General features: G+C 34.9%; 2 protein-coding genes across 9 annotated transcripts in view; both read left to right on the forward strand.

Annotated features, from left to right (window-relative positions):
• Nucleotides 1-3845, forward strand: part of arfip2a (ADP-ribosylation factor interacting protein 2a) — an 8337-nt gene extending 4492 nt beyond the window's left edge. For 6 of the 8 annotated variants that reach the window (XM_052615825.1, XM_052615829.1, XM_052615827.1 and 3 more), the window contains 6 exons: nt 154-234; nt 561-676; nt 1146-1367; nt 1878-2035; nt 2844-3018; nt 3121-3845. In XM_052615825.1, coding sequence (XP_052471785.1) covers nt 154-234; nt 561-676; nt 1146-1367; nt 1878-2035; nt 2844-3018; nt 3121-3276 — 908 coding nt within the window. In that variant the 3' untranslated portion in view covers nt 3277-3845. The remainder of the gene's footprint in view (nt 1-153; nt 235-560; nt 677-1145; nt 1368-1877; nt 2036-2843; nt 3019-3120) is intronic. The other 2 variants (XM_052615832.1, XM_052615833.1) reach the window with 1 other exon arrangement.
• A 506-nt stretch (nt 3846-4351) lies between these two features.
• On the forward strand, nt 4352-13017 carry fhdc4 (FH2 domain containing 4). The gene is made up of 12 exons (XM_052615883.1): nt 4352-4551; nt 5096-5452; nt 6696-6757; nt 7447-7549; nt 7686-7771; nt 7927-8027; nt 8885-8955; nt 9101-9208; nt 9307-9377; nt 9787-9904; nt 10122-10286; nt 11036-13017. The coding sequence occupies exons 2-12, from the start codon at nt 5129-5131 to the stop codon at nt 12065-12067; spliced, it is 2241 nt and encodes a 746-aa protein (XP_052471843.1). The 5' UTR covers nt 4352-4551; nt 5096-5128; the 3' UTR covers nt 12068-13017.
• The last annotated feature ends 2545 nt before the right edge of the window (nt 13018-15562 follow it).

Below are 15562 nucleotides of genomic sequence, written 5' to 3' on the forward strand. Positions count from 1 at the left end.
TACAGAATAATCATTGTACCACCCAGTTCATGTGTGTTACTCATTCATATTACTACAAAACACTCAGTGTTGAAATTTCAATAAAAGGCCCTTCACTTGAACTAAACCTCCATCCCATTCCTCCACCCGTCCACTGTTACTCGTTCATTTCAGACATCCGCTTCAAATCCAGGGGCATCACTCCCAGTCATTCAGCCACCAGTTGGATAGCACACCAGCCAGGACATTACCCAGGTATCTCAGGGCCTCCTCACCCCGTCCTGTCACCGCCAGACACATTTTCAGCCCTTAATCATCACTCATTACTCATTTACTGTCATCACACCTTTTATTCTCAACCCTATTCATTTTTTAGTCTCAGGAATGAATTGATTCGTTCTGTGTAGAATTTTGAAGTCTCTAGTTTGAAAATGGTCCAGTGCATGAGGTGTCTATAAAGTGACTGGGTTGTGATATTCAAAACGCCGTCCCTTATATCCAGAATGCCCTTTTTGGAATGGTATTGTGTTTTGGTATGGCCCCCTATTTCTAATAAATGTACCTACGTTTTCTACTCTCAGCTCCCAGCATGCACCACAGCAATAGCCACCCATCCATGATGTCAGAGGAGGCCGCAAAAGGAGTAGCTGTAGAGAAATTTGACAGCGTGAAAAAGTGGAGCATTAACACGTACAAGGTACAGTAGTTTGATGTTTTTGAAGCGAGTCTCTTTAAGTTCACCCAGGCTGAAGGAATTTATTAAAAAATACAGTAAAAACAACAATATTGTGGAACTCTTATGACAAAGCTGAATATTCAGCAGCCATTACTTTAGTGTAGTGTCACATGATCCTTCAGAAATCGTTCTAATATGCTGATTTGGTGCTCAAGAAAAAATAATATTATAAATGTGGAAAACAATTCTGCTGCTTCAGGATACTTTGATGACTATAACATATATTGAAATCTTTTGTAACATTCTAAATGTCTTTACTGTCACCTTTGATAAATTGAACGCATCCTTGCTTTATAAAACTATTAATTTTTTTTAATCTTTCTGACCACAAAGATTTATTTTGAATTAATTATGTATAGGTATTTCGGCTTTATAAAGATAAAACTATGAAGGGATTCATATGTATCTCTTGCCGTCCTTTTTTTACCAGTGCACAAAACAGATGTTTTCGGAGCGCTTCGGTCGTGGAACGAAGACTGTGGACATGGAGCTTGAGGCTCAGATCGATGTGCTAAGAGAGACTAAAATGAAGTACGAGCATATTCTGAGACTAGCACGTGAGCTCACCAACCACTTCTACAACATGGTGCAGACTCAGCAGGCTCTCGGAGACACCTTTGCTGATCTTAGCCAGAAATCACCAGAATTGCAGGTACTATTCATGGTGTGTCCCTGCTCTGTGGCTGGTCGAATTTATATTCGGTTACATATCACATAACACTGAATCTCACCATTTGTAAATTATTTTTACAATAGAAGGAATTGCTAGCACTTACCTTAAAGGTCTTTTTTTTTCCATCAAGGCAAAAAATACAAAATAAATAAATACTGTGCAAAATGATATCCACTGTTCTATTGCAGATCTGTTACATTTTACTTATATTTTGTATGTTTCATAAAATGATTTTATTTCATGGTTAAATGGATTAAATTTTAATTAAAACATGAATCTAGAGTAAATTTTTCTTTCATTACATTGCAGACTGTAAATTTTTTTCAGAATGTGTGAACATTTTGGTTCCACTAAAATAGAGTATTAGTAGTTTTGATGCAGTGGTTTAGTGACAATTTTAACATAATAATCTAATAGGCTTTTACTCTATTTGATGGTTTAAAAGCTTTATAAATAATGTTAGCCTTAACTTAATTTAAACTTTTCCAGGATGAGTTTGGCTTTAATGCAGAGACACAAAGACTGCTATGCAAGAATGGAGAGACGCTCCTGGGTGCCATCAATTTCTTTGTGTCCAGCATTAATACACTAGTCAACAAAACCATGGAGGACACACTCATGACCATCAAGATGTATGAGAATGCAAGGTATCAGAAGTTTTATGTTATTGAGCTACATGTTACATGAGCAATGTGTTAATGGGTCCTTAAACAAGTTTAGATTAGGATTGACAAAAAAAAAATCACAAATTAATTACACAATATATAGGTTGATCAATCAAATTAGCATGAAATCACAACACGTCTAAAAAAATATAAAAAAAAAAACATTTTTTAATTATTATTTTTTATTTTATTTTAAATATATAATTTAGATATATTTTATATGTGTGTGTGTGTGTTGTATAGTTGCTAAGAAAACCCAGAAATGAAGACTTTTCTACTTACTGCAGTAGACAAGTATATCATGGAATGTAGATTACAAAAAGGGCTGAACAAGTAAATGCTTTATTTCAACATCATTTAGAATATGATTGGAATTCATTTTGCAATGAGTTTGTCAATCTGTCTGAAGTCGTCATTCACACACACATACTGGCTGACTCATGTCTTGGTCTTTTTTTTTTTTTTTCACAACATTCATCGTTGCATCATAAGATTTACATTTTAACCTGTCAAGGTAAAAGCAGTTTAATGGACCAGGGTGGGCTCAAGTGTGTGTGTGTTTTAATTTTGTATAAATAATTTAAATTAGGTCTTCATTTACTCATTCTCATGTCATTCTGAACTTTTAGCACTTTATTTATTTTGTAGACCAAGGAATGTATTTTAAGAAATGTCTCTTGATGTCGGTTTTTTGGTCCACACAGTGGAAAACTATAAGCTTACGATTCTTCAGAATACTTTCTGTGTTTCCCAGAAGAAAAAAGTGATACAACTGCTGCTATTGTTTCAGGCTGGAGTTTGATGCCTACAGGGCCGACCTGGAGGAGTTGAGCGTGGGTCCGCGGGACGCTGCAGCCATGGTGCGCATTGAGATGGCTCAACAGCAGTACCAGATCCATAAAGACAAGTATGAGCGACTGCACAGTGATGTCAGCATCAAACTCAAGTTCTTGGAGGAAAATAAGGTACCATGTTGAAATCCATGTTATTCACCTGTTTTATTTCACAAGTCAAAGGTATTACAGTTTTCTCTTAGTTTCTTCATATGTGTGTATGTTGATTTCCAGGTAAAGGTGATGCACAAACAGCTCCTACTGTTTCATAATGCTGTCTCTGCATATTTTGCTGGAAACCAGCAGCAGCTGGAACAGACTCTCAGACAGTTCAATGTGAAATTGAAGCCACCAGGTTCTGACAAGCCATCGTGGCTTGAGGAACAGTGATCACCTTGTTGATGTAAAGAGACACTCGAGCATGGAAAGCTGAAAATGGATGGACGGGGATGTAAAAGTGATTCGTAAGAAGTAGATATCTTTACGTTGCCAAACCTTGGAAAGATGCCCGGTTTATTTAAAACCAGAACGTCTTCAAATGAATATTAATTTTGATTCAAATGGCTTATGGAAACTAACTGTGGTTACGTTTTACAGCTGCCTTAACTTACCATCTCCTATACATTTAAAGTAGAATGTTGCAAAATTACAATAGAATTCTATCACATCACTTTCAGTTAAGACATTCACATTTTTTGAGGCATTCATAGTCATATTTATCCAGTGAGCACCTCCCTGTTCAGTTTATATACTTTATCTCAATAGAGTAGAGCTGAAATGAAAGAATGTTGTGCTTGTGTGTTTGTTTTTAATGTAAGGTTGTTTGGAGGAGGATTGGGTCATGTTATAAGAATGAAAAAGTGCTCATGGTATGTGTCATAAGAAGGTTAATATATTTATATTTATGTAAATTGTGAAGTCCCATTTATGAAATTAAAACACATTTGAAAGCCATGAAATATAGTGAGTTTGTCTTATCTCTACTACTTTTACTGCCACAAGGCTTGGTTCGAGCTTCTAAATACTCTAAGTGTACAGACTACTACTTCTTGCTAAGACTTTTCTCTTACTGAATAGTGACTGGATTTTGTGTGTGTTTATATATATATATATATATATATATATATATATATATATATATATATATATATATATACACATACATACATAAATCTGCTCTGAAACTGCTCTGAATTGCTTGGTTTTCTTCTGAAATGTACAATATTTTGCAAAAATTACTCATCACCTCACTTCAACATTAAGATACACGTCAGATAATTTAAGGCAAACCCATTATATTTTGCACATTTTTGAATTAAATACTAAATAAATAAAATATATATTATTTACAAGTAGACGGCCCAGCGTTCTGTTCCTAACGGTAAAGTACTAGCCGTTATCAGTTAATGTCCGTTTACATGGTAGGCTGAAATTTGAACGGTGACGCGGGGATTAGATCTGAAACGTGCGCTGACGAGTTCTGGGCGTGAGCTACAGGTAAGAGAGCAGAGGATTACAACATCACTCTTCCGCTGAACGGCTTGATATGCTGTGACCAACAGTCCCGTGCGAAAGTATTTTTACCGTTTGGAGTACGCAGCCAAAGTAATTTCGGATAGCGACAGTAATTTATTTTGGGGGACGTCTTGGATACCTCTCAAACGAGTAAGTTAATCATTTCTACGATTTAAAACATACAAAGCTATCAAGGTGCTACCATAAAATACTATGGACATAGACATTTTTTTTTTCACGGACTAGGTTACTGTAATAGTTTACAGCATCATTTAGTATTATATTGGTTTGGTAATCAAAATGTTTGTATATGAGGGTTCCAAACGATTACCAGCAATGAACTGTGGTTTAAAGAGAAAAAAAATTGGAATTGGGATGTTTTTTGTAAGCTTTAAAAATATTCTACAGATAAATATAATGGTGGAATTCTCTCTCTCTCTCTCTCTCTCTCTCTCTCTCTCTATATATATATAATAAGGGTTAATTTCACCATTATATCCAATTTCACCATTATATTATATGTCTGTTTTTCACTGCCATAGTTTTATTGGTTATGTATTCACCATTGCTCATTCGAGTTTCTTGGTTAACTTCCCTATATACACTAATTCTTCCCTTTTCAGCTAAATGACAGCATATATTAACATAGAGACAGAGTTTCCATGTTGTTTCTTTTTCTGGCTTTTCTTTAAAGGGATGATGCAGCAGTATCTTTGCAAGTGAAACCATGATACCACCGCCGCCGCCACCACCACCACCACCTATTGCCCCACCTCCCCCTCCCCCTCCACCCCCTGGCCTCTTCGGTGGAAGCCCGTTTACCAGAGGGCCGACACGGGCGTCTAAAATGCGTAATTTTAATTGGGAGGCCATACCTAAGGACACTGTGCTTGGTAAACATAACATATGGACGGCTGAGAAGAGCAGTGAGTTTGAGTTGGACACCAAAGGTATGGAAGAGCTGTTCAGCCGCGATGACCAGAAACAGGTCCAGGTCAAAAAAAGGCGCAGTGTACGCCAGTCCCCGAGCCATGCCTCAGGACCCGAAATGGTGAGTTCAGCTGGAATGTGCCAGAAAATGAGTTTTGTACTTGCAACCTTAAAGTAAATTGGCGTTTCCAGACTCAAGAGATCTGCATATGCTTACATCAAGCTTGTCACTGGGGTCGGGTCAGTGACTGTCCCCAACAGTCTGTAATAGAGACGTAATTGTCACTGTAGTAATGATTAAAGAGCAGAAGGTGACATAAGCAGCATCATATATTGTCATGCTGCATGTAGGAGGTGTCATGATTGCTAGTTTTGCATGAACCATTTCTTTATGGTCATTCTTCTTTAACATAGTGTAAAAATCAGAGTATTACTATTTAAAGCTTCTTCTAATTGATCTAACCCTTTAAGCCTTTTTTTGTAACCCAATGGATTTAGGTTGATTTAGTGATGTTTTTTCTTTTTTTTTTTTTTGTAAAATCCATAAATCAATTTTTGAATGCATATATTAGATATAAAGATAAAATTGAGGTAACAGTTGCATGTTATCATTCTGTCAGTGAACATCTGTTTAAAAACTGGCTTTACTTCTGCCAAAGTCACATAATACGGAACTAATTGTTAACTAATATCAGGTAGATAATAGGAAAAGAGAAGTTTAATTTAATCATCTGATTTCAAATTGGGAGTTCCCCCCAAAAATGCCATGTGATTGTTTTTTCAGAGAGCCTTTAAGAAAGATTTTTCTTTTTTAATTATTTTGTCATCATGATTTGTCATGCTATGGCCCACAGCCAGAAAAAAAACATCCTAGTAACTAGATTTGATGTAACTTTCTCTTGCAAATAATACTTACAGTCATTCAAAAGACAATGCTGTGTCATTTATAGACGCCACTCGATGATGTTTGTCCTTTGATCTGAACTCTTTTTAAAGGTGGAGTGATTGCTTCTTTTCTGGAAGTGTTGACATAAGGTGGACTCCACTAATATTGAATAGCTTTCATTTCAAAAACACTGTGATGTAGAAGATCTAATTTTACAACAGCTGAATTACATCATCACAATGTTCCGGTGATAATTCTTAATGTAAGAAATTAATAGGCAGAGTTGTTGTTCATAAATCATCATTAGTTTTTCATAGTCCGTAAATGATTAAACACATTAAGGTGGAGTAAATACTTGGTTCAATCTGTTTACATGTTAATGATGTAATATACATTAAAAAAAAATTTAAAATCAATCTGAAAGCTGTCATTGTCAAACATTGTCCGTACAGTATAATGGCTTTTTTTTTCTTGTCAGGTGACCATCCTCAACTCCAAGAAGAACATGAACATTTGTATCTTCCTCAAGCAGTTCAGAAGGTGAGTGTTTCACAAAAGAGGATTTAGAAAAGCTCTTCATTTCATCAGCAGATCCTAGGGTGGAAACGCACAGTAGTCATATGATAGATTGCTCATGTCTCTGCAAGCCAAATTAATTTATTTCTGACAACATCAGACAGTCCATGTTTTCTGCCAGAGTACAAGCATGAAGATAAGATTGGGGTTGCCTTATTTACATCATCAGCGGTTCCCTTAATCATGCACTGTTTATCCTCAGACATTTATCAGGTGATTGTGACAGTTTAAGTTTGACTCGTTAATAACTACATCAATTTTTTTTTTTGTGCTAGAGCTTGTGATACCAGTTTGGTGTGATTGTGTATCTCTAAAAAAGCAAGATTGGGCTTGTCTAGTCCCGGTATTTTTTTAGTCAGAACAAGGTGAAGTATGACTCATTGTGGAAGTCCATATGTTTGACACTTCCTCTAAACCTCCTACGGATGTGTCATTTTTTTGCCGAACAATGCTGAATATAGAATTGAGGTTTACAATGTTAGAAAAATGAAACAATTAAATTAAAATAGTTTTATGATGAATATAATATTATAATATAATATTTTTTTTTTTTTTGTATTTTAAAACAAAATGATAATGTTTTATGCAGCTATTTCATTTGAATTATTGAATCACTGTAATTCTGCTATATCTTTCTTCACCTTTCTCCACAGGTCAGTGAGTGGGATGATTGATGACATTATCAACTGTAAAGGAGAAAGATTTGGTACTGGGAAACTGAAGGAGTTGTGCAAACTCCTGCCAGAGGATGGAGAGGTGGGTGTAATGGATCTAGGGTTTAGTTACACTTGTTGAGCAATTCCAAGGCTTTGATAGTGTGCCAGTGGAATTTGAATAAACATTCCTTCAAAAATGAAGAAGTACTTTCATTTTTGTTTCTACATTTCATTAGGTGCGTCAGCTTCTTGATTTCAAAGGAGACTGTTCAACTCTCTCTGAGGCAGATCGGTTCATGGTACAACTTGTCAAAGTTCCTTGGTAGGTTTATACAGCCCCAAAAAGACAAAAACACACACACACTTACAAAACTGTTCACAGAGCGTCTTCGATACATTGGATTTGCAGGTCACTGAAAATGACTCTAAATGTAAGGGAACCTTATGATTTTATTTCTTTGTTTGTTCTTTCTCTAGCTATGAAGAACGGTTGAACTGTTTAGTACTCAAAGAGGAATTCCCACACTTTATAGATGAAGTGAATCACTCTGTTGCAGTCATGACCTCTGCTGGACAAGGTAAGATTTAGATCCCTTTATAAGTCAACCTTCTTCCCTTTTTTGAAGCAGGCAAGTCACACTCTGTTTCCAGTTATTGCTTATTTTATATATATATATATATATATATATATATATATATATATATATATATATATATATATATATATATATATATATATAATTTGTAATTATTATATGTACTTAATAATGTTTATATATATATATATATATATATATATATTAGGGCTGTCAAAAATAGCGCGTTAGGGACGTTAATTAGTTGTTTGTCGTTAATTACATCAAATTTTTTAACGCATTTCATGCATTTATATATATATATATATATATATATATTCATTTAAATAGTAGCTTTAGAAACGTTTAGCTTTCTTTTATATATATATATATATATATATATATATATAAGAAAGCTAAACGTTTCTAAAGCTACTATTTAAATGAATATATATATATATATATATATATAAATAAATGCGTGAAATGCGTTAAAAAATTTGATGTAATTAACGACAAACAACTAATTAACGTCCCTAATATGGATGATTATTTTCAGATCTTTCATTAATATAGAAATGTTTTTATATTTTGAATGTAATAATGAAATATCTGGTCATTTTCCTTTTTAAATTACAAAAAAATAAAAATAAATCACCTATAAAGCACTGTCTTACTTAATGTTCATCCTATTTATTAAATGCATGACTTAGTTTATAGGTTTGATTCACCAGAAATATAAAAAAAGTAAAAAAAAACAAGGTAGTACCATAGTGCTTTGTTTATTAGTGCAACTACATGCCTGTAACTATGTTTGATTTGTTGGATTTCACCTAACTCATGTATGAAACGCTTTCCAGAGCTGTTGGAATGTGCTGATCTACATTCAGTCATTCGACTGGTCTTGAAGACAGGGAACTACATGAACTCTGTGAGTATTATCATGCCACTTTATCTAGCTACGCTTGTTAACAATGAGCAAAGTCAGTCAACCTCAAAACAGCATAATGTGCTGCACGTGTGTGTGTGTTTACATTGTCATGAGATCCTAATCGTTCTGTCCTCGTTTCCTCCAGGGAGGGTACGCTGGCAGCGCAGTGGGTTTCCGAATAACATCTCTTCTCAAACTAGCAGATACCAAAGCCAACAAGCCTGGAATGAACCTCATGCACTATGTTGCGATGGTAACTATGATGTTTAATATTATACTGTGGTGCCAGAGCCACACGAGACACAGCTTTATTTCCATTTGAATTATCTTCTCATGTGTCTGGTACTACAGCAAGCTCAGAAGATCGATGCATCGCTGCTGAGGTTCCCAGAGAAGCTACAGCACATTGGAGATGCAGCAAGGTAGGCCACACATTGCTGTTTGTATGGCATTTCCATGTAATTATTTTATGTGATTTATTTAATTTTAGCTGAATATATACACACACATTATAAAAATCTGGTGATAAACTATCAACAATAAAAGCAGCATTTTTTTGTATGCTTAATATACTATTATAATATTTATTCATATTTTGAACAGCTTTTTTTCAGTTTGCAGTTTAATTTAAGTTTTAGTCATTTTGTGCTATTGACATTTGTATTATGTATCTTTACAGAGAACTACAACTAACTTTTAACTGTTAGTTGCCGAAACAACATTTCTAATTTTCATGGAAGTTTAAGTTTTGCATTTAATATTTATACATATTTTTTTATTTCAGCTTTATTACAATTAAGAAAAAACTATTGTCTGTCTTCCATAATACAGGATCCATAAGCAGGAAATCGAAACTGATTTCCAAAAGGAAGTGAGTAAAGTCCAGGTGGCAAAGCAGAATGCTGGTAAACAGCCAGATCTGGAAGAACAGATGAGGGATTTTCTGCAGGTTAGGCCTCAAACCTTTTTAATTTATCGCTGAATATGTGCATGCAAGTTCTTTTTGTCTAAAGTCTGTAGATATGGTTACACACTATTGAGTCTTTTGACTGTTGATGTGCTGAAACATCAACGTGAATACATTTCCTTGACTGCATGAAATGTTTTGGTTAAATAAGAAGTCAGAAGAGTTTCTACAATCTATCTTTTCTTTGTTCTTTTTTTAGAATGCAGACACCAGGTTAACGGAGACTGAGGCAGCGTTCAAAAACCTTTCTGCCGTGAGTGATTCGGTGTCGCAGTTTTTCTGTGAGGATCCCACTCAGTTCAAACTAGAGGAGTGTTGCTCCATTTTCTACTCTTTCTGTGAGAAGTTCAAACGAGCAGTTCAGGTAATTGCACCTTCTAAAGAACGCATTTTTTACACCTAAAGAAAGAAATCAACAGCACTTTTGACAAATATGTTTGAAATGATGTGCAGATACGACAGTTTAAACCTGGAAAGGTATTAGGATTTTGAAACCATAAAATAAAAAGCAAGTAAAATATAATGTACACTACACTAATTTTGGGGTCAGTAAGATTTTAAGAAAGTTATTATTTAGAAATTTTTATTTTTATTCAGCAAGGACACCTTAAATTGATCAAAAGTGACAGTAAAGTTTGTTAAAATTCTTTCTTTTTTTTTGTTTGTACCAAAATATACTGAGCAGCACAACATTTGATAGGCTAATAATAATGAGAAATGTTTCTTGATGACCAAATCAGCATATTATATATATATATATATATATAAAATATTACTATCTTACTCTATTTTACATCAAATAAATGTAGTCTTGGTGAGCGTAAAAGAGAATTCTTTCAAAAGCGTTGAAAAATCTTACAGACCCCAAACTTTTAAATGAAGTGCAGCTTTTGTATGATACTGCATACAAAAGAATATTTGCTCTTATTTGCTCATATGTGCACCTATAACATATAACATTAGGTAATTCTTTCTTTTTTTTATTATTTTTCTATATTGTCACTTAAAAAAATCATGTCATGTTTTTTCAAAGTCATGTATTTAATAATGGCTTCCACAGACGTAATGATAAGGAATGACCTTATGCCCGTGTCATTTCTCTTCACCATATAGGAGAATCTTCAACGGGAAATGGTAGAAGTGAAGCGCAAACAGCGAGAGCATACTCAGATTGCAGCCAAGCGGCGTTCCACCGCCACCTGCTCCTCACGAGACAAAGACATTGAAGGAGTTGCACTGGAGTCCATCCTACAGAGGGCTAGCAGTCGCCAATCCCGCCGTAGAGCCGGCACCGGGTCACCCACGCAGGGGAATCTTACTGACACCACCAAACAGGAGATCCATCCCGCTGACAACAGAGATATCAAGAGACACAGCTGCATTAAAAGGGCCATGCAATCCCCCTTGATGAAGGAGAGCACTGATAAGGATGAGACACCCATGCCCTCAGAGATTACAATCTCAAACCCGGTGCAGGAAAGTGCCGAAACCTCAATCAATAAACGTGTCTCTGTATTCACAGTGGAGGAGGAGGAAGTTGTGCAGACAGAGAAAGAGGTGCAAAATATAAGAGAGGTGTCACGGAAAGTTTTACAATACCAGTCCAGTCGAAGTAGCATTTCATCCGGTGACGCCCTGTCACCGATCCTTTCTCCCAGGCAGACGTTCTTCCAGGAAGACAGAAGACTGCTGATCATGACCATAGAAGAAAATACCTCTAAATCCAGCTCTCTGCTGCAGAACGGCCAGATCATCAATCGCCGGCACACAATCGCGCTTCTCGAGGCCAGTTGTGAAAATACCAGCCAAGAGGAACTATTCGTGCCTAGTAATGTAAACTCCTCTCCGGCTCCCTCTATAGGTGTTATTGGAAAAGGGAAATCTGTGGAGTGCGGTATGATTGCCACACTCCAAAACTCCACAAAGACTGTTAAAGATTCAGACACTAAGCCACTTAATTCTCTAGAGGAATCTCAATCTGTTGACTCATCACAATCACAGTCAGCCGAGCCAGAGGTAAAGACAGAAGAGAAGTTTAGTACTGGGAAGAGAAATAGCCAAACAATATCATTTAAAAGCACTAAAGAGGGCTTCAGCTTTATGTCTTTATTTAAGCGTTGGCGTGAAAAAGACAAATCAAATTAGCTTGATTTGGACAGTGTGGACCCAGAACCTTAAAACGAAAACATGTTTTCTATTTACTCAGTTTAGTTTTAGGCTAGATGTCGTGCCGCGTTGATGGAAAACAAGCTTGGTGCTTTGTCACTGTTTGCTTGTTAAAACCGTGAGTGGACATTTATTTCCATGTCTACTATAAAAGGAGGACAAAGAATAATGCACACAGCATCCTAAAAACATAATGATTTCATAAACCTTGTTGAAATCAATTGAAAACTAGACATTTTACATGCAGTGCTCTTTTTTCAACACAAGGGGGCAGTTCAAGACATTTTTTCATGCTGAAACAGCTCCTGTATCTGCAAAAAATTAACCATGTGCAATGCCAAAACTAATTAATTATCCTCAGTTTAGATTCTAGACCAGGGGTATGCAAGTTCAGTCCAAGAGAGCCACGGTCCTGCAGAGTTCAGCTCCAACTCTGATAAATGCCTGTAGCCTGAAGACACTGATGAGCTTGTTCAGTTGTGTTTGATGAAGGTTAAAGCTTAACTCTGCAGGACTGCGGCTCTCTAGGACCGAACTTGCCTACCCCTGTTATAGACTGAACAATCAATATAACTGGTAAACCTAGTTGTTATTCACTTATTCACCACATAAAACCACAAATTGTCCCAAAAATTTTTTTCTTTGAAAATATGCACGGAGTACACAGTCAGACTTCCCGATGACCAATTTAAAGTTTTATTATTAGTAGTAGTACTAGTAGTATTCTACTGACCTGATAACTTAGCTTGTACTACATCATGTTTCTGAAAATTGTCTCTGAATGGTCATTACAGTCTGAAATTCTCCTCCTTATGACAGATCAGTCCAAAGATCAAAGAAATCGTCTACATGATGAAATTGGAATTAGAGAGTTTCATGTAATTTGTGGTTTTCAATGCTCTAAAAATGAAATAAAGTATTTTATTTGAGTCATTGATAATAAAACCCCTGCATTTGATGTTCAGTAAGATTTCAGGAAAATTTTCAGACCATGTTCGAGTTAGGAGTCAATCGCACACTAAGATGCTTAGATGCATTTTAACATGGTTTCCTGTGCTTAGGCCAGCTATATTTATTGTGTGTGTGTGTGTGTGTGTGTGTGTGTGTGTGTGTGTGTGTGTGTGTGTGTGTGTGTGTGTGTGTGTGTGTGTGTGTGTGTGTGTGTGTGTGTGTGTGTGTGTGTGTGTGTGTGTGTGTGTGTGTGTGTGTGTGTGTGTGACCACAACAAGAGGCTTGTTGATGTAGTTATACATGGTCGTTCATTTTTTTGTCTGCTGAGCTTACTAATAAGAAGCCTAAATAAAGACATTGAGACTTAATTAGGGAGAATAGATAATGTCACAGGGTCCCCATAGTCTAGGTCTGCATTAGGTGGTCTAATAAGTGTCTTCTCGACAGCCTGAGACTCTGTGGGGGTGGAGTTTTGGGGGAGGGGTGTTTGGCTGATTGTGTGAGTGAATCATCATCAGTCTCAAAGAACTGAGAATAAAGGGTCAAACGCCGATTGAATGTCACAACATGCTATGGTTATAGTCCAGCTGATCCTGAAAATGGCTCTTTGGAATGTCTAGGACAGGTTTTGGTGGCTTTAAACTGTGTAATATGTGTGATTTCATGCAGTTACAGTACATGTCTAAATGCTGGATGCTGTTTATTGCAGAAACTTGAATTGATGTATTTAATTTCCTTAAATAATATAAATTGAACAGTTTGTAAATTTAATAACAGAAATGTTGGAATGATAGGTCTTTATTTCAATACAAAAACAAAAATATTAAATTATTATACAAAACAGAATTTTGTTATACTATTTTTTTATAATATTATACAATTAAAAACCAATATTTAATAGTATAATATAAATGCATATATAAATGGTAAATATGACATCATATAATTTGTTAAATTATTATTATTATCACATATATATAAAATAATCATTACCAGTATTTATTATATTGGTTGGAATTATAATAGAAAATAGAAAATAAATAATATACTCATTTTCATCACACAGTTGCAGTTTGTCAGTGTGAATAATAGACATTATAAATATTTCATTTATTCAGTTATTATTATTATTATAATAAAACAAATGTGTTTTTACCAAATATTTAATATAAAATATAATAAAAAAAAACATTTCAGCTGATTTTTTTTTTTTTTTTTTCACACTATTTAATGCACATGATAAGCACATGTGTAATAATTTTCAGTCTATGTCTTATCGTCTGTTGACGTGGCTCAGGAGACAGTCTGCTTCTGCCATCTGGCTGCCTTAGGCTGGATGCAGTCTCCATAGCAACCACCACCTTCATAATGAAAGCCCAAGACTTCAGTCTTACATCCCCCACCCATCTGTAAACAAAGCCCAACCCTTACACTGCAGCCTCATAACTCCACCCACACAGCCTTACTTTCACTCATATCATCTACAGCCATATACTCTACCGGTCAAAAGTTTGGGATCAGTAAAACTTGTAATGTTTTTTAAAGAAGTCTCTTATGCTGACCAAGGCTGCATTTATTTGGTCAAAAAAAAAAAAAAAAATAATCTTCCAAAATGTTTCTATTTTAATATACTTTAAAATATAATTTATTTCTGTGATGCAAAGCTGAATTTCCATCAGCCATTAGTCCAGTGGTAACAATTTAACACATCCTTGCTGAAGAAAAGTTTTACTAAAATAAAAAATAATATTAACATTTTCCGAACTTTTGAACTGTAGTGTATATTGTTAGAAAATAATTATATTTTAAATAAATGCTCTTCTTTTTACCATTTTTCATTAATCAAATAATCCTGAAAATAAATAAATGAATAAATAAATAAAAGAAGCAGCAAAATAGTTTCCAGCACTGATGATTTCTGAATGATCGTGTGACACTGAAGGCTGGAGTAATGATGCTGAAATTCAGCTTTGCATCACAGGAATAAAGTAGATTTGGATGTATATTAAAATAGAAATTTACATCATAATACTATTTCAAAATGTAAATTTTTTCCTGTATTTTTAAAATCAAATAAATGCAGCCTTATATATATATATATATATATATATATATATATATATATATATATATATATATATATATATATATATATATATATATATATATATATATATACGAATCGTTCTGTAATGTATAAACAAAATTCGATAGTAGATTTATAGGCGCATTTTTTTACGAACGGGATGTGTGATTGATACATTGTTTACTCATACAAGTGTTTACCGTTGTATCATTCAGAAAGTGAACAAAACAGTTAAAAAAAAAAAAATCTCCTCAGATTCAAAAGATTCAATTAACTGAGATGAACAAAAAGCCCCACAACCAGTGAATCGCCTCTTTTCAGATATACGTTTTAAATAATTACATATTCCAAAATACTAACTCTTATTGGCTATCGTAGCTCCTCCTATTCCGGTGCTAGCCAATGAATGAACATCTTTTCCATTCGCGCACGCCCAC

Source organism: Carassius gibelio, chromosome A15, assembly GCF_023724105.1.
Source record: "Carassius gibelio isolate Cgi1373 ecotype wild population from Czech Republic chromosome A15, carGib1.2-hapl.c, whole genome shotgun sequence".
NCBI classification, from domain to species: domain Eukaryota; kingdom Metazoa; phylum Chordata; class Actinopteri; order Cypriniformes; family Cyprinidae; genus Carassius; species Carassius gibelio.